The sequence below is a fragment of the Malurus melanocephalus genome, unplaced genomic scaffold, assembly GCF_030028575.1.
Source record: "Malurus melanocephalus ecotype Western Australia unplaced genomic scaffold, MMel_1.1 scaffold_23, whole genome shotgun sequence".
NCBI lineage: Eukaryota > Metazoa > Chordata > Aves > Passeriformes > Maluridae > Malurus > Malurus melanocephalus.
Window position 1 is genome coordinate 642,744 of NW_026623255.1, and position 19,631 is coordinate 662,374.

Here is a 19,631-nt window from a genome sequence, read left to right on the forward strand (position 1 = left end):
CATCCCACCCTTTCCTGACTGTACTGCAGGTTCTGTCATCAATCCAAAAGCCCCAAAGACCATATAAACTTTTTATATTTTACTTTGTTGTGGCTGGATGGCTCTTCTTCCTCTTTAAGAGTGACCTTAATGTTTTATTTATTGTTTAAAGGATAATGATCATGATAGAGGAATATATGAGGCAATAAATGGCCTTTGCAGGTAATTAAATGCTGAAGAGCACTGAAGCTATTGATAGCCATAAAAGCCATTTATTCTGAGTGTGCTGAGAAGCCAGGAGCACTGTTCCTCATAGCATGCAACAAGACAAGATTAAACAAGCCACAGTACTAGAAAGGGGAAAGAAAACATATTTCTTGCCCTCCCGGGGCTTGAAACTTCTGAGMTGCTGTTTATTTGGTGCTTGCAACAGAAAATATTGATTGTAATCATATGTGGTTTTCTATCATATTACTCTTATTTTTCCTAGCCGTTTGAGAAGGGTTTTGCACATGTTGGCAAGAATTATTGCCCTCCTTTGACAAATACTTGAATAAAGGCACAGCAGGGAAGAGTGGCTTGCCCACATGGTCAATGGGGAAGTCTCCTATAAAAATCCAGTTCCCAGGGCCGTGTCTTGCCTACTTAGTCAYGCTTCTATTGTGCATTACTATTGTGCTTCTCACACCAGCTTTTCAAGGGCTTGTGGATAGGAAGAGCCCACCAGCCACARCACTAATGTTCTGCTGTGTTTCTGCTCCATGTAAATCCCTACTTCCAGCAGTGCCATGAGAAGAGATGCTGTTCTCCTGTGGACAGTGGTAGGGAGCTCCATTTGGAGTCTATGTATCCAAATTTGACTTGGCCATGGGGAGAGCAGCAAGGCTGGGCACCTTGCTCACAAACCTTCCCAAATTTCCCTGTGAAGAGAATGATACCAGGTGGCCACAAGGGTTTTTGCCTAAAGGAAGTTTTGCTGYAGCAACATGCAGCTGTGCTTTGTGTGGAGACATCAGTTGCCTAACAGCACAAAGTAGCCAGAACCCAAAGTTTGGGACAGAAGGAGCAAGAAAAGGATTGACAGAAAGGGAAAGCAGATGTTTATCAAACTACATGCTTCCCACATAAGAGAAACTACTTCCATTTCTGTGCCCACCATCAGGTTACCCTGAAGTTTTTTAGCAAATGTGCTTTCCTCTGAATAATAGTCTAATATGTAGGTGTATGTAGGTGTCTTAGAAATGTCCCTTTCACATGCTCCCCACCCAAGCCTCCATTAGCTGAGCATGAGAGAAATGATGAATGCTGAGTGGAGGCACTCTACAGATCTCTGCCGGCTCCCCATCACAACCCCTGGTGCACTTCACAGTGTTTTCTGCACAGGTCAGCCAGCTCTTGCCATCATTTTAGCTCAAACTGCTCTACTGCTCCCATGGAAAATTCTGGGGTGCAGGTCTCAGGGTGCTTTGAACCCAGGTGCTGTGGGGACAGGTGATGTCTCAGGATTTGCTKTAATGGAGAACTAAAGCTGGGCATTTCCCAGATGAAGGCCTGGGAAGTCACCCCACAAATCGCTCTCATGAGCCAGAAAGTCCCTTCACAGCTGGGAAAGAGCCGAAGAAAGTGTCCCATGTGAGACACGAGACACATGAGGAGCCCTGGCAAGGCAGGCAGAGCGTGGGGCTCAGGTGCAGAGAGGGTGATGCTCAGCCAACACGGATCATTGTGTTGGATCATTGCAGGGGCCAGCTCTAGGCACAGCCTGRTGAGTGTGCACTGCCCAGGCATGTAAAACACAGCCATAAGTGATGCATGCATATGTCAACAAATCCCACCTGGCCTGTACACAGCCATTAGCATCTGGCAGCTCGCTATAAGCACAGGTGAGTTATAGCTTAGGGGCATGTGCTTTGGGCAAGGTTAAAAGGTGACTCCTGTATGGGRTAAGTGGATTAATATGGCTGGACACGATGCTGGCTTCTCCTCTCACTTCTGGCGGTGTAAATCAAGAGTAACTGCACCAAAGTCAATACATGGATTAGATTCATTGGTGCAAAGGGGCTGGAAAGCACATGGTTTGAAAAGAATGTTGATTACATRAAGACATGTTGATTACAAGATGGAGAACAGAAACAATGAAAAATGCGGCTGCTTTGCATGGCTTCCTGTGGTGCTTTGTTATGGCCCTGCTCCTTCCAACATGAGCTTTATCCCAAAGTCCCTCAYAGACCTGATTCCTACAGTCCTCCTTATCATCACACTGTGGGGAAATCCTATGCCTGCTCTGTGCAGCAGAGGAAACCCCTGTGCTGACTTTGTTGCAGAGAAATGCTGGCTGCTGGGCAGATGGAAGGAGATTACGGCAATGCAGCTTTAAACGTAGGCTCAGTGCCTCAATCCAACCTGGTCTTGAACATTTCCATGGATGGAGCATCCACAGCTTCCCTGGGCAACCTGTTTCAGGCTCTCACCATTCTCACAGTAAAGGATTCCTTTCTCATATCTAATCTAGACCTACCTGACTAGCCCAGGCTCCCAGTCCATGCTGCTTTTAGGGGGTTATTGATTGCACACACACACCCCACAGTGGGAAACCCAGGAAAGAGCAGCCTTGCCCACACTCCTGTCTAGTCTGAGGGAAAAATAATGTTTTGCCCATCCTCAGTGTCTGGGGAGATGCAACAAGGGTGGTGTCAGGGATATCTGCATTGGAATATTTTGGGGAGGAGATGCTCAGAGGGTAACAGCAACTGTAAAAACTCTGCTTGTGGAATTGCCTTCCATCACACACAGCCCTGCTGGGCAGACTAAATGCAAATGGACATGCAAATTAAAATGCAAATGCAAACGCAAATGCCAGGCCTCCTGGGCTGCACTCGCTCAGTGCTACAGAAATCCCTTGACCTCTCAGAAACATCCAGCTTGCTGCAGATGTCCTAGTGGAGAGGAAAGAAAAATAACACTTTCCAGTCTGGGCTTCTGTCTTTCCTCCCTATGTGTAAGAGTGGCAGCTGGATTTCTTTGTACAAAAACATGATTTCTGCATCGTGTGCACAGCCCTGTCCCAGCTTTGGTGTGCTAAGGGCTCTTAGGGTATTCTTGGTGAACAAGTGATTCAAAAATCATAACTGTGGACACTAAAACATCTTCCTCTCCTCTGCCAGCATGTATCTGCCTTTAAAATGAATGTGTGAGAGACGGTGTGCTCCCCAAACACCCACAGTGTTCTTAATAAAAAAAAAAAGGAAAATCATTTAAGTCAGGAGGAAGCCTGCAAGTGAAATGAAAGCTCATGCCCATAATCTACATCTTTATTTTTTCTAAACTAGCCATTGCAATGCCATGGTAAGGCCCCAGGGCAGCTTTCCAGCCACTGATTGCAGATGGGGCTGCAGGCATRTCCCAGCTCCCTGGGGGCTGTGTGGGGCCAGCACCCTGCCCCGGAAGGTGAGCAAGAAGGAAGCTCAGGGCTCCATCCATCTGGGAGCTGCTCAGGGCAGGTGTCCCTTGGGACCATCAGCATCCCTGGATTCATCTGCCCCATGCCATAGCCCCTCCAGGCTTTGCCCCACACAATCCAGCACTAAGACTGGGTGGTTCCAGAGGGTTTCAAGCTAGGAGAAACATTCCTGGAAGTAGCAAAGCAAGCCACTTAGCAGTCACAACTCATTTATGTTTGTACCCACCTMAGTGATCGGGATCCAGGCTGGCTGTGCTACAGCTCACAGTGTGTGCCTCAGGTTTATGCTAACAGGCTGGCCCAAAACTCCTCTGCTGGGGCACCTCAACACAGTGATTCTCACCTGAACACCTCCTCTACAGCCACTGGGAAAGTACCACAAGWGAGCTCTGCCTCCCTGGGGAAAGGTCCCACACAGGCCTGCAGTTCTCTATCACACACAGCACAGCACCAAGAMAGAGACAGTCATTTCTTCAGCTCTATGAAATCTCGAGCCCCAGGTGATCAAGCAGCCTACCTGCCTCCACCCTCCTGTTTTCATAGCCCTCGGGGCTCTCTGTSACGGCGCTGTGCTGCTGGAAAGGCTGGTTGCTGAAGAGATTGTCACACAGGAGGCTGCGACACAGCTTCTTCAGGAAGCGCAGGACGTACCCGATGCTGTTCACCACCAGCAGGCTCTGGAGGTGCTGCTTCCCCTCAAAAGAAGCTGAAACTGRAAAGCAGAACAGGAGCAATTCAGTACCTGTGGATGCACGGCAGGAGGAAGGAAGCATGAGAGCAGGGGAAATCATTTTACCAGACTATTTCTGTGTCTTAAAATATTTTGCAAAATTATCTTACCTGAAGCACGCAACAAACTGGAGGAGCTTAAGGAGCTGAGTTTGTGCGACCCAGATCACCTTGCCCCTGGAGAACTGAAAGATGCTGACTGGCATGGGCAGCAGTGCAAGGTTTACTAATATATGCAACCATCTGAAAACTGCACTGTGTGATTAGAAGGAGGCAATTACGATATCCTGGTCCAAGGAAGGGGAAAGAAAGAGATCTGCAGTGYTCACTAATAGTCATGGGCTATTAGGCTGACTTCAGCAGTACCCAAGGTTTGAAAAGATAATGGGGAGATAAGAATTAAAGACATGGTTGTGAATGAATGAAAGGTACCAGGGCTGTGCTGAAGAGAGAGGTAACAGCTTCATCGCCGGTCTTTATTTGCTTAATAAATTGCATTTGTGGGCAAGGGAAGGTTGGTAGTTGTGGGCAATCCAGAATTCAGTAAAGTATGAGAAATCTTTCATTAAATTGGAAATGATTGCATACGAAAGGTGGGTCAAGAAAAGACAACAGGGTGTGCTGGCAGGAGACCTCAAGTCCCAGAGGGAAACTGGCAGCAGTCTGTGCTGGCAAAAAAGGGTTTTGTGGATCCTGTAGGCTGGCAGGCGTTATCAATGGAGGAGAGGACTGGAAGATTGCATAGAAATGGTTGACTGATTTTGAGTTCTGTGATAGTAAAAATGAGTGAAAAGAAATCTGCAAAGTAAACAGAAATCCATAACTCTTTGAGGAGGCTCAATACAACCTGATGGGAGAAAAAATGGTGATACAAGCTTACCAGATGCCCATAAAACAGTAAGGTGACACAGTCATGAAAAACTCAAATGTATGTCTAGCAAAGTGGTACAAAACATTTCCAGGAGAGAAAATGGAGCATTAAAATCACTAGATAAAGTTCTGAAGAAACCTGAGATGGATTTATGAGCATAATTCTGGTCATCCAGACTGAAAAAGGGTGAATTTGTGCTTGCAGAAGTGCAACCACAGAAGGCAGACCACATTGATGCTTGGGGAACAGAAATTTTCCCCAATGCATTGCAGCCATCATTATCCTGCYATGTGGGATTGTGGCAAGACCCTTGCACTCCTTTCACTGATCCAGTGATTTTCCTCACCTGAAAGGAGCTGTGTACTTCAGCCTAGCAGGATTAGGGTGGCTCGCTTGGGAATACATCTAAGGGCAAGAACAGAGCAATTAAAATTCCTGGGTAAACCTGTCAGGGGACATATTTAGCCAGGAATCAAAAAGGGCATAAGGTTGCAGCYATGGGAGAGGTGGAGGGGTCAAAACAGACCCACCAGGATCAGTTGTGGCAGGACACATTCAGTTTCAACAGGTTTGTAGGTAGGACTGCATATACAGCTGCCTGTACTCCTCCACCTGGAAAATTTTTTCCCAATCCTACACTCTCCCATCACTACTAACAAGCAAAAATTGCAAYGTTAGACTTTTAATTTTGGGGATAACTTCAGAGATTTCCTGTTGGCCCGAGGTGCTGTGAGGGATCATGATCCACAGCTGGTTGAGCACCTGCAAGCCAAGCCATGGGAAGATTGGAAAAATGACAAAACTCATCTGCGCTGCTGGGAGCGAGGTGCAATTGCAGAGCCGTGCCATGACTAGGAGGCCATTCACCTCTCTTTGGTGACTAGAAGATGCATGAAATTGGGAGAAATATTGACCAGGTGCTTTTGGTTCAGGTGAAGCTGAAGCTGAGCCAGCTCAGAGGAACTGAGACCAAGGAGTTTGGCAGGCTTGGTGCATAATATGACTCTCCTGCTTGTAATGAAAATCGTACATGCAGCACAGAACTAGGCAAAAATAAAGCTTTGCACTGAATTGCTTCAGTCTTGTGTTGCTGTGAACAAGTCTGGATCATTCTCAGATTATTTCTGAAGTCCCCTAGGGAAGGTGCACCTGTGATTACAGAGAACTCGAGGAGAGGGAAGAAGCACAATTTATGTGCTGCACAGGGGGCCAGAGCTTGGGCTCCCACACAAGAAGATCCCAGTGGCACAGCTGAGCATCTGCAGTCCCTGCAAAACTGACTGGACTTAAAATCCTTGGCTTTGTGCTTGTGCTTGACTCATCTGCAGCAGCTCATTGGAGAGTGCTGTTCCCATTTTCTCACCATTGTTTCATTCCCACTGCATCTCCACATGCCAAAACAATGTTGTGACACAAAACTGTTGCTGAAATAGAAGAAAAGTTCACTTTCATGCTGAAAACCAGGCMAGGGGATTCATCATGGGACATGGGAGGCTTCTCATGATGCAGCAAGATGCGTCCCTGTGGGAAGATGTGGAGCTCCTGGGAAGTTCCCTTTGATTYTCCCTGACATATTTGTGTAATCCTACTGCATGGGGAATTGCCRTGGGGCTTCTGCAATTCCTGCAGCAGAGAGCAGGTTTGGCTTATGAACTGCAGGCAGGGGACACACCAACAGCTAAACTCCATAAAAGTTGTCCTGTCGAGAACCAYAGGATCATAGATGCCTGGAATGGTTTTGGCTGGAAGGGACATTTAAAGGTCATTTAGTCCAACCCTCCTGCAATGACCAGGGACATCTGCAGCTAGGTCAGATTTCTCCAAGGCCCATTCAACATGGCCTTGTACATTTTTGAGGATGTGGCATCTACCACCTCTCTGGGCAACCTGTTCCAGAATTTTGCCACCTTCATCACATGAGGCATGTGATGTGTACCTAAGGTGGCAACGTGTGTCATGAAGCACGCTGGCAGTGCTGTTCATCCTTGAATGTCTGCATGAAAAGCTCATCTCCCAGCCCTGCACKCAGCACTGTCCAAAGAGCAGTAAGAAGCAGACTCTAGAGTGCAGGTTCCTGCCCTGAATCACCACTGCAATACCCCTCACCAACATTCTTTCATCTGACACCAAGGTGATTCCTGCAGCAGCTCATTTTACAGCGGCATAAGTGACGTTCAAAGCCGGGTGCCACCCCACTGATGGGAACAGGACACCCGGGGCAGTGAAGACCAGGGAACACAGCAAGAGCTCAAGCACTTCCCAACTGGCCACAAACCTCTGCCAAAGATGCTTTACCTGAGACCATCTCGCCTCCATAGCCCTGCCGGATGAGGGAGAAGACCACCTTTTGCTGGAGCGCGCAGTCGATGCAGGCTTGCACTGCCTGCTGYAGGGCCACCGCCGGCCGCTCCGGCCCAAAGTGCTCTGGCAGCTGCTGCACCTTCTTTCTGTCCAGGTACGGCCCCAGGTTCGCTTGTTTGTTGACATAAATGCAGACTGTAGACAGAAAATCCCAGCAAGGTTGTTACAAAACAGTCCTGACAGTATCCTAGCAAATGCTATCTTCCTACATTTCTGTTAATTTCCCAAGTTCTTCCTTCACGGGTGAATTGTTGCCATTTGCAATGGCAGAGCCAGACTTCCCTCGTGCTGATGTCCCTGCTCCCAAAGCAAGCTGAGTTTAGGTCCAGCTCAGTGTCACAGGCTAGGGTGAGCTACATGCACCTAAAAAAGCTCCTGTGTATGCCTGGGGTCTGCTCTCTTGCAGTTTCCTTGTCCATGTAATTTGTGACCAGAAAAATGCCCTGGGAGTGCAGGACGGTGACTACCAGTGGTGACTTTGCAGCAAGGAGGGAATGCCAACCTGAGGGTTTTYTTCAGGTTGGTTTTTTTTCCCTCTATGTGTATTTAGGCTGGTTCATTGAGAGCCACTCCGAGAAGCCCAGCTCTGAGATGAGTTTTGGGAAGACTTTGTATCSTTGCTTTTTCTGACCCTAATACAGCTGTAATTCCTGAAGGGCTTTTCTGCACAGTGCCACAGCAGAGAACTCTGGGCTTTGGGAGTTTCCTGACTCTCCTTGTCCARCTAGCACTCTGCAAACTGCATCAACTTGAGGGAAACTGTACACGGCAGTGCTACTTTTTGGGACTGCACCGTGACAGTGCCACACAGGGGTCTTCCAGGAGGTCTGCCCCAACCTCCCCACAGCCAAGTCCTGCACTCCTCCTCTCTTATGCTGCAAAGACAGTTTTTCTAACGCCATCAGGCCAGCCAGCAATAGCCAAAAAAATGAGCKCTCTCCTCACTACCAAGAACTTATTTTAAGCTTGGCTGAGGCTAACTGCATCTCGAGGGAAGCAGGGATAGCGCTGCGGTAACTAAGGGCGACTAAGACACAGCCTAAAGTCAGGTTAAAGTGAGACATATTATAATAGCTGCCTGAGTGTGCTCGAGCTGTCATCTCTCAAACAATATAACATTATCTTCTGACAGAAATCAGATATGTGACAAAAAAAAAAGCCCATCAAGCAGAGTGGAGGACATGATGACAGCTGTGTAAAGTTGGAAATAATTTACAGTTTGCAACACCGTAATGAAAATCTAGTGTGACTGTCACAGTGCACTCTGCTCCCCCATCTCGCAGGGAGCAGCAGAAGGGGCTCAGGCAATACATCCTGRGTAAACAGGATGATAATAGCAATCATGCTTATCATTACACCACTTTACACCTTCTAAGTGCCAAACAAAGGGAGAGTGCACTGAAACACAGCAGCAGCATGCAGGAATTGCAGGGGAATGTCAGAGTGCAGCTTTCCCGGAGTGCCACACCTGGACAAATCTGCAGAATGTGGCTTTTGCATGGCAATCCCCTGGTTTTGTGGGGACTCAGGAGGCAGAGTGCTGAGTCCCCCACTGGGGTCCCTACAGTCCTTTYGAAGCAGAGAGGGAGATAAAAGCTGACTTGAGCTCTCCTTCATCTCCTGCAAAGCCTGCTCTGGTGGGAACCTGCACACAGTTGGGAAGATGCTGGGAGGAAAGGTGCCAGTGGTGTGAGGATGGGCAGACAGAAGTGTGGGGCACTGCATTCATCCAGCCTGAAATGCCTCCCTGTCCTGCTCCAAAAGCAACCCTGGGAACGCCTCTCAGGGCAGTTCTCTCCACTCAGCTGGGGTTTGCCAAGTGCTTTGCAGACTTTGCATRTGAAGGGATAAACGAGAATAAAATATGTTATTGTCACTGTTGCTACGTTTAGTATCATTCTGCCACCAGAGCAGATGGAAAACTTCTCCTCTGTGCATCCCAGCTAAGAAATAATGGGATTTATGTCTTGTGTTTAGATTCTAATGTTATCTAATCCATTTCTCTGCTGAAATCTCAGGGTAAATCAGCTGTCTTGTTGATTYTCTTCTCATTTACATCASTTTAAAAGCCTTGACCTATGTAACTTCTGGTAATATAAACAAAAAGGAGTAAGGCTGTGGTTTTTGGCTACATTTGGMAATGACCACGCCTGCTGCTGTGATAAGGCACTGGGGCTTTTGTGCTGGTAGCCCTGTCTACAGTCAGACCACGGCTCCTCCGTTCCTCTCCCCACAGCGGTAACAGATGCTTTATGTTCACACAGGGATTTAGCCTGGCCATTGCAACTTATTAGATGGGGTGAATGTTAGGTATAAAATGGAGCATTCATGGGGTTTTGATGTTCACATTTCAAGAGGAAGGGAGCCGACATTCCCACTAAACTCGACACATGGCTGTCAAAAGACAGCCTTGCAGGGCACCTCTGCTCCTTGTCACTGGTCACCAGACTAATCGGCAAACACCCCATTTTCATGAGCTCCACCTGTTCTGGAAAGCACAGCATCTGGCTGTGACATCTGCCTGTCTGCCCACGGCCCCTGCTCACCCCTTGGTCAAGGAGCACTCGAGGCTGAGTACCTGTGAGAGCCTGCGGGGTGTCCGAGCTGGGTATCGTAGCTGCATCCTGGGGAATGGAACTGATATCCGGCTCTGGTGTGCTTCTTGGCGGGGAGATTGCTAAAGGAGTCATCAGCAYGCGAGATTTCAGCTGCAAAAAATAATAAAAGTACACAGAAGATATTCCAATTTTATTCTATGTACGTCACGCCCCATGAACTCCCACTCATTAGCAATCTGCTACTGCATCCCTTTCTCCAGGCCAGAAGATCCATCCTGCTCCCAGGAGGATCCCGGAGCSTGAAGCCTGACTGATTTGCAGCAGACAGCAACGCCTTAAGCTACAGGATGCAAATATTATGCCACCCACTGGGTAGTTATTTACACCTGAGCAAATTGAGTCTAACACTCCAACAAATCAGTGCAATGGCATTTTACGACCCGTTTCATGTGGGTGTAAACAATGCTCCACAACTCAGAAACACGGGGTCTTTAACTGCATCATAATTTAGGGCCAAATTCTGCTCTTGGTCACAGAGGTGTAAATCCTGTGTAAATCCAGTGGCACCAAGAGGCTACTTTGGGCTGACACCCATGTAAATAAGCTCTCACTGTGGTCCAGAGTGTGTTATTACCAGCTAGTAAATACAAGCTGCTGCACTGTTGCGCCCAGCGATGTTTGTGACCTGCAGCCCAGCTTGGAGAAGGGAAGCATGATGGGAATTTATGGTGCAGTATCAGATGTCTTTGTGCTGCCAGTACCTGGCAACATCTCACCACTCAAGTGACGATCAGGTCCTCATATTTAAAAAGGACTGATGTGATGGATGTGACCTRTGGGCACCACTCCTGCTTTTCCTTCTGCTAAGAAAGGAAGGAGAGGGAAAGCAGTGAGCCAAGCATACAGCATTTATGAGTAGCTGAAGAGCTCAGGGCTGAGAATGGAGCCATGTGCAACCCCAGGTCACCAGTCCAATGTCACCCCATTCCCTATAACCCTTTGTGCCTGACTGGTGAGCCAGTTGCTCACCCAYCAGATGATGAGTTTATCCAGCTGTSTGCCTGACAGTACATCCAGAAGGATCCTGTGAGAGACGGTATGGAAAGCTTTACTGAATGGAAACMGATTAGAGCTTCAAAAATCAAGGTCTCTATCCAGTTTGGGATTTATTCCATGTGAGAAGGTGAGAAGCACCATTATTTATTATTTTCTATAGCAAAATGCCAATTATTGACTTTCCTATGGCAAAGTGAAACTTTAGGTAGCCCCTATGGTAGGCTTCTGGGCTTGTTTTTGATCGTATACATATGCACATAAAATAAATGCAAATATACATATGTGCATTTATACACCCTTTATATTTATATAAAATATATAAATTTATAGAGAGATGTGCATACTTACTTTTATGTATAAAATAATAATAAAATAATAATAAAATAATAAAAACACAATCGTTCAGGTTAGAAAAGACCTGAAAGATCCTTGAGTCCAATCATTCCCTACCATTGCCTGGACCACTACTAAAGCACGTCCCTAAACACCTACACATTTTTTTAAYACTTYCAGGGATGGTGATCCCATCTCYTCCCTTGTTACAATGCTTGRCCACCCTTCTGGTGAACATATTTTTCMAAGCATCCAACCCAAACCTTCCCCCGCACAACTTGAGTCCAGTTCSTTTCTTCTGGTTGCTGAYTGCCTGGGAGAAGAGAMCGACCCCACCTGGCTACACTCTGTTGGTTGCAGAGAGCAATAAGGTCAYCCCTGAGCCTCCTTTGCTCCAGGCTAAACAAGGCAGGTCCCTCAGCTTCTCCTCATAACACTGATGCTCCAGACCCTTCACCAGCTTCACTGCCCTTCTCTGGACAKGCTCTAGCAACTCATCTATGCTCTCACACATATATTTCTCTACACACATTATTTTTGAGACAGTACACCTGACGAATTCTGCTTCACTTGCATGTTGGTTCTTTAATATCCTTACTGGCTCACACTGCTGTGGTCCCAAACAGAGGTGCAAAAATCCTCTTTTCAGCCCCCGAGCTCTGTGAGTGTGGACCTGCCCCATCAGCACTGTCCTTTGCCTCACCAGCACCATCAGACCTCTTTCTCCACCCAGATCTTGGAGGTCCAGGCAGGTTTATGTTCAAGAGCAAATAAACAGAGAGCAAGACTTGTGTAAACTCTGTAGCATGGAAGCCCCTTCTTGGCATTTTCCTATTTTAGTGAACCTTTTACTGCAAAATTAATTGCAACAAATTGTGCTCTACAGCCTCTGGGTGCAGATAAATGTCATTTTATTAGGGGTAGTAGAGAACTGCCCTTTGTTAGATCAAAATAAAACAATGCCTGATTAGTGCAACAGACAGTAAAAAGCAAACACAACTTTGCTACCTCCAGGCCACTGAAACCCTGAGTAGTCCCTGAATATCATGAAGTGTAAATCTCAAAGTATTGCATTTAAATATGTCTTTTCTTGGACTGAGCCTTCTCTATCGAAAAACCAGCACAACCCTCCAGCTGACTGACTGAGAGCTTGCCAGCAGAAAGCACATATGCATGGGAGTCAAAAAAGGCAGAGGAAGAGAGAAGGAGAAAGGGAAAAGGAGACAGAGGAAATCTGTCAGAGCACTTTGGGAAATCCATGGTAAGGCATTTGAATCAGCTTTTGACTATCAAATGTCRAAAGTTTTAATATGTGCAGCATGGGATGTAAAATAGTGGTTTCTTTTAAACAAGCCCACACTTATGGGYTTTCTACCATGGAAAAGAGATCAGAGAAAGCAGATCAGGGATTTAAGGCAGGAAATAAATGTGTCTCCTTTATCAAAGTCACCATGCATTAGATGCAGAGAATGTGGGCTCTTGTGCCATTGATGCTGGCTGCAAGTTTGTTTGAGGATGCTGTGGCTGTGGATGGGGAGGACTTTGCTGCATCCCTGAGTTTTTGYTGCAATCTGCACACCTCTTCAAAGAAGTCAGGATTCATCTAACCGGTATTCCTGTCATTCCATACCAAAAAAAATCAAAAGGGGGTGAAGAACATTTGCCAGACAGTTTTTTTTTTTTTAATTCTGAAGAAGATCTCTGCCAGCTTGTATAGTAAGATACATGGGAAAGAAAGACGATGAAACAAATACAATCTTTCCCTGCAGTTTTCTTAAACCACTTAGATACACATTCTCATTTCTATGGCTCCCTGTTCCCCTGTACCAGTTGTCCCTTGTCCTGTAAAAACAATTGCTAGGACAGGCTGGGATTCACCCCATCCCCATGGGCCTTTGTCCTTTCAGACAGGAGGGCAGAGACATATCTTGGCAATGAGATCTTCTGCTGCTACAGAGAGAGCAATCTCCAGCCTTTGCAAAAGTGCAGTAAGGTGAGTGTCTCAGCCAGCCTGGTCCTGCCATGGGGACTTCTGATGGTTAGGCACAGGATTGCCATTAAACCAACACCAGGGAAGCACAGAGCTTCTGAGCAGGTTTTGGGGTCCGTGCATTGGGCTGTGAGYGAGGACACTCAGCATAACACAAGCCCAGCCACTGGGGGTGAAGAGGGGGGTCAGCTGGCAAAGGGAAAACACAGCCCAAGGTCTTTCCCACCTTTTCTTCTTGTGTCATGCAATAACTTTCTTTTRCACAGCAAATGATGCAAGCGAGCCTGCACGCAGCCTCCTACATCCCATCAGTGTCTCACAGTGGATGAGGCAGGCAACCTTGACAGGAGTGAATACAACCTTGAAATCCAAGGCTGTGTCATAGGACAGGTGAATAAACAGGACACTTTCAGGTTGTCTGTGCAATCTCATTCCCAATGTGTCCAGATCCTGACTGCTGATTTGTCATCATTATATTGACTTCTYGGGCAGCAGGGGAACCTATGGCCCATAATGGAAATTGTCACTCCACACGTATGGCTCTCGCTGCCACCTCGCCTGGCAGGAGCTTTGCAAGGTCCTGGCTGATCTGAGCTGGGGCTGAGTCCCCGGGTGGGAGCTGTTTTGGTTGCACAGAGGGACAAAGTTCCCTCGAGCTGCTCAGAGGGAGCCATGGCTTTGTTGCCCTCTGGGAGGGACATGGTGGCCTTTCCTGCAGTGCTGCCCCATGCACTTTTCCCTTTRATGCCCTCTAACACAACAAATCCCTGCAGGATGGTGAAAAACCCTTCTCTTGGAAAGGCTTTCCAGGCAGCTCTTCAGGGCTGCTCCCGCTCACAGCCAGAGAAATAAAACCCATCCATCTACTAACCTCTCCCCTGGCTGCCAGAACAGGCTTTTTCCCGGAGATTTCGACAATCAGAGAGAATATTGTRTTTTGGGGAAATGTAATGTTTTATGGCAAATAGCTCCACATAAGGTACAAAAYAGTTTTTGGAAAAACAGCTGATGAAATTTTATAGCCGAAGCTGCGAAAAAATAAACAGGATAGCAAGGAAAAGACTGCTCTTGGTGATGAAGTGTGATGAAATGCCATTTCAGGAAGACATAGATATTTTTTTGAGCATCAATGAAAACAGGGAATGGGTCACCTGTCTATAAAGAGCATGTGATTAAAAATGTCTGTTATTCWCATCTTGGTCAAAATAAATTTAAATCTAGGTTGTAAATTCCTAGTTTCCTAAAAATTCAGAAGTATTTTTCCATCTGTTCTGTAATAATTCAGCTATCTGGTTGCTATAAAGAATTTGGTCGTCTGCCATTTGGGCAGGGAGACATTTTTTAAAATGCATTTAAGYCCCATGGTATCTGAAAGTCATACAATTATCGAGCTAATTAAATCAAGCCAGAGTTCCCCATTAAAAGATGTAATCTTTGACTCACGCTGGGGAAGYGTTTTTGATGGAGAGGGGTTCACTTCAGCTGAGCACAGAGCATACAAAGGCACCTCACGGAAAACATCGCTTCGGYGTCCGGATCCTACAGCGCAAATCAACAGCACTGGGCCAGATGCCGCGGATGCTGCGGCTCTGAGTGTCAGCTCCATCCACCAAAACCATCGCTTATCAAAGGATATCTCCTTACATGCCATGCTCACCAAGAAAGAATATCATTTTGGATCCACTGGTGAGGGAGGGATGCTGCTGCCTCCTTGCAAAGTGCCTGGGAACGAGGAGGAGGAGTGTATGTGGTACCCAGACAGAGAAAAAGCTTCCCTGCTGAAGAAGGGGGGACACAGCAATCAAATGTTCGGCCACATAGGTCCAAAGCACAGTGTCACTACAGCATTTCAAGGGACTTAAGTCTCCCACTTCTCCCTTGTACAGGTATGTGGTTGTTGGTGAAAGACAGGTGGATGGGTGAATTTGGCGTAGAACATACTCCCCAGCTTTTTTTTTTTTTTTTTTTTTTTTTTTTTTTTTTGTCAAATTGCAAATCAAATGTAAAATTAAATGCAGGAGTAAGAAATGGGGAGTCAAAAAGAGAAACAGGTACAGAAGGAATGGAGTTTGACAAAACCCCGCATACAAGGTCATGGTGGTATTTGGCAAATCATTCAATCACCTCAAAGACTTAATTTCAGCACATTTCCAAAGTGTTCTTATCCAGACTTGGATGGTTTTGAGAAAGAGTGACTCTTTCACTCTGAAAGAGTCTACAAGTCACCCAGCTTCACTGATAATAACTGAATTACTTGAAATAAATAAATGTAATTAATAATAAATTCATAATAACAAGTGCCTCAAATAAAGCCATTCAGATGTTTCCATCCTGGAGTTTTATACTGATATGGAAGTGAAAAACAAAAAGTATTTCCATATCCCAGATTTTACAAAACACTTGAGTATTTATCCCAGTCTTAGCTTGGAGCTCCATTTTGGACTACTGCTACAAAACTCAGCTTTATTCCCAGAAGGGACACCTGAGAGTGCTGTTAGTTGGCTCTGCTTGGTGCTGCTGTTACACCATTCCCATTATCAAAGTGAAAGTTTTTCAAGTGGGAAACTGCAGCTGGAAYTGTTTCTTGGTCATGTAAGGTGTGTTTGCAGCACACACTGAAAGGCACTTCAAAATGGGCCCCCATCTCAGAGAGGAGGGTGGGTGAAGCTGGGAGAGCATGGAAAGACACAGGAGAGGGCAGAGGATGAGGAGAAATCATCGAAAATGAAGGTACTGACAGCTACTGCAGAAGTTTTTGCACAGGGACATGTGGAAGATTAGGGGATTTTGGAATAGGATGCAGAGGGGTGGAGAAGAGGGYTTGTCTGGAAAGGAGAGAGGATGCTTGATAGAGGTTAGAGGATGAGAGGAAGAAAGGCTGACAGGAGGTGGAAAGCTGGGAAAAGCAAAGATGAGGGTAGCCTGCTCTAGATTGAGCTCAAATCCGAGGATCACAGGAGCCAAACAATTGGTCCCTTGGGTCAGAGCTCAGCCAGCAGCACCGTGCATGGGACTTTGTGGCCTCCCATGAACCAGGAGAGAGGCAGGCAACAGCCTGGTCAAGACCTTCTCCAGGGAAGGCTGGCTCAGCCTTGTGCATACCCTGAGTGTTTTATTGACTTTTCTCTTGACACCAGGAACTTAARCAGCTCTTCTTTTCCAGCAGTCAGCAATGTGCCCTCCTTGTGTGACAGGCTCCATGTCTGTGCCTGAGCCCATTAAAAACAAGGAACAGGCACAGCAAACACCCACAGTGTCCCGAGCTGGCTGGGGACAGGGACGACATCAACAGAGCAATCTGCTGCCCACAATACCCCTCACCACAATGTASATCAGTTTCACTCCCCAGAATCTATTCTGCTCCCCTCCTCTCCCTAAATCACAGTCCCGTTTTTGCCTGGTGTGTGGCATCACAGTGGCACTGTTCCCACTGGTGCTGAGCCCACTGGAGGTGGGAGAGACCCACCCTGCCGGCTGTATCGGCAGGGATTGAGGCACAAGAATTCCTGTTTTCTTTACTTGTGCCTTTGCCCCAGGGTTGCACAGAGAGCTGCACAGACCAATAAAATGAAATCTAATTATTTTTCTCAAATGCCCCTCTTTTCCTTTTTCCTTTGGWAATCAGCTTTTCCCCCCWCTCCCTTTATTTCCTCTYTCCCATACTCCTTTCTTTCTCTGTTCAGTTTGTTCAATTTCTAATCATTGTTAGCGAGAGAAGAAAAAAATTGCAAATGAGAAACACTTCCCCAAAGGTGTGCAGCCATCCCACACAACGCTGTGGGAGGCAAGTTATTTTCAAACAGAACAAATTAAAATAGCTGTAAACTTTGCAAAAATATACGTGGTGYGGTTCTTGGAGTGTCCTGTGCAGGACCAAGAGTTGGACTCATGATCCTAATGGATCCCCTCCAACTTAGCATAGCTTGTGATTCTGTGATTTTTTTTTTACCAACTCAGGTAGAAGGGATTTTTTTTTTTTCATTGCTCTGCCTCAGCATTGGACAGTTTGTCTCGGTTCCTGCATTTCAGCTGACATTTTATAAGAAAATGTATGAAGACCAGAAGAAGTTGGAGAAGGAATGTGGTAGTCACTTACCTTGTGGCCAGGCTTTCTCCCTCTCTTCTTTGGGATCTTCATGACTGGCAGAGCACCGGCTGGCGCCGAGAAGAGGTTGTGAACACCCATTTTTATGGGTGCTGGCTGGAGYGGGGGCCGCCCTCGCTTCCTCCCCGCCATCATGGGGGACTGCATCTCTCCGGCAGCCAGGCTGGGATCCAGGCACGGTGGGTGGCTCATCTGCCCCAGGGAGAGAAAATAATAACCCAAACCAAGTCTTTATTCAATTTTGATTTTAGTGGTTTTTTTTAACCTGAAGGCAGTTCTTTCAATGTTGTCACTTTTCCTGTTACCGCTGATCACAGAGCAGGGAGAAACTCACCACAGATGTGTGGTCCTGGGTGGGATTCACCTGACCACAGCTGGTTCAGCTTCTCTAGAGCTGGACCAAACCCTTGCCATTCCCATTCCTCTCTCCTGACCATGAGYACAGTAGAGGGAGCTGGCTCAGGTAGTGAGATCTCTACTGCAGATGTCYGAGAGGTGAATCCCACAACAGCCACCTTGACCCTGCATCCTGCAGATAAATGTGACAAAGGCTCGAGCTCGCAGCCATCAGTCAGTGCCTGCTTTCAGAAGGGCTTTGGAGGAGATGATCCCCTAAAGTCCCTGCCAACCTGTTTTTTTTTCACAAATTCTTGGTTCTGCAAACCCTGCCTCACCTCAGAAGTACTACCGATACCAAAATGGACTTTCCTCCTCTYCATCTGCAGCACTCCTGGGTGGGGAGGCTGCACTGGACCAAGAGGCTGCCAGCACAAGGTGGCTGCGTTAGAGGGTAAATGCCAAACRTGTCCCCTCTGCAGTTTTATAACATCTGTCACCACGCATGTCAGCAGTGGGCTTTTGGACGTACTCCATTAATGCAGTTYCCTCACCACAACTCCAGGCAGCTGCTGAAGCTGAGCAGGGGTAATGGAGTGAATCTGGGACATTTTCTTCTGTCCAGATTTTAATAAAGAAAACAAATATACAACCATACACAGAGTACCAAGGGAATATACAGCATTCTTCACAGCTTCTAGTAAGGATAACCTACCAACAAAGGTTAATTAAGAAAAAAAATAAAAACAAGTGTAAAAATATGTTTTCAAATTTTCAAATATGTTTCAAATGTTTTCAATTTGATTTCCTGCACATGGGCAGACCAGCAGTACCAGTCCTGCCTGCATACATTGCTAGACATAAAGCTCTAAGCAATCCCATACTTTTATGATAATCCTTGCAATGGCTAATGTTCTCGAAYGCAAGCTCCCTCAGGCCAGTGACAATGGAAGACTCCCTGCTTTCTGGGATTTTTGCAAACCAAGCTCATAGCTCTCTCAGCTACAGGGAGAATTTAAAAATGTGGCTCAAGAGCATCCTCTATGTAAAACAAATAAAGGTTTGTTTATTACTACAATTTTTTACAAAATCTATAAACCATAAAATCTACGCATTTCTCGGAGCACTTCAAATTTCACAGTTTCAGAATCCAGGGTAATCAGAGCTGGTATTGCTGGGAATGAAATCAGGGTTGCTCACTTACATAGTGGGAAGGGTTCCGCTTGGTAGGGGACTCTGGTGACAAGTACGTGCAGCTGGGGGCTTCTTTGCTTCAAGGGCAAATAAGTTATGCCTAGTTAAAACTTTGTAAGCATAACTAACCAAAAAGAAACCCACTTTTCTGGTCTTATCCAGTCTGTAGTTTACACAATCTGTAGGATTAAAAAGAAGAATGCTCCTAGCCCTTCCCTCCAGTAAATGCATAAATTTGCAATATGCTAAAAACTGTGTTTTCAATAACTCTAGGGGTATCTGCTCTGTTCAGAGAGATCCACYATACATGGTGGGACTTACAGATTGACTATAAAACTTCCAGTCTTCAACCCCACCTTCCTGAAACTCTCCTGCAAATACTGAATGTCCAACATCAGGGCAGAGCAAACTCGCAGCGTTTGATTTACCGTCCAGAGCCACTGTGGCTGCACTCGCTCTCCAGACACACTCAGCCAGCTCAGGACCCCCAGGAAACCCTGCCATGGTGCTCTGATTTTTAACAAAGAAAAGTCTCTTGTGACTGCAGAGAGTGTCCTTTCAGGGTTAAAAGCATCAGGCTTGCCACAGCRTGAGTTAAATGGAAAGGCTATCCTAAACATCACTGCTTTCCTTCTGTCTTCAGCAGCGTTCATTTTCCT

At 46.5% G+C, this 19,631-nt stretch overlaps 1 protein-coding gene across 1 annotated transcript in view; it reads right to left on the reverse strand.

Moving 5' to 3' along the window:
- Positions 1-17,604, reverse strand: part of SCML4 (Scm polycomb group protein like 4) — a 41,657-nt gene extending 24,053 nt beyond the window's left edge. Inside the window, exons 1-4 of the mRNA XM_057390122.1 lie at positions 17,434-17,604; positions 9,979-10,108; positions 7,335-7,535; positions 3,957-4,151 (exon numbers count right to left, since the gene is read on the reverse strand). Of these exons, the coding sequence (XP_057246105.1) occupies positions 3,957-4,151; positions 7,335-7,535; positions 9,979-10,108; positions 17,434-17,589 (682 nt within the window). The 5' untranslated portion in view covers positions 17,590-17,604. The remainder of the gene's footprint in view (positions 1-3,956; positions 4,152-7,334; positions 7,536-9,978; positions 10,109-17,433) is intronic.
- Between the last annotated feature and the right edge of the window lie 2,027 nt (positions 17,605-19,631).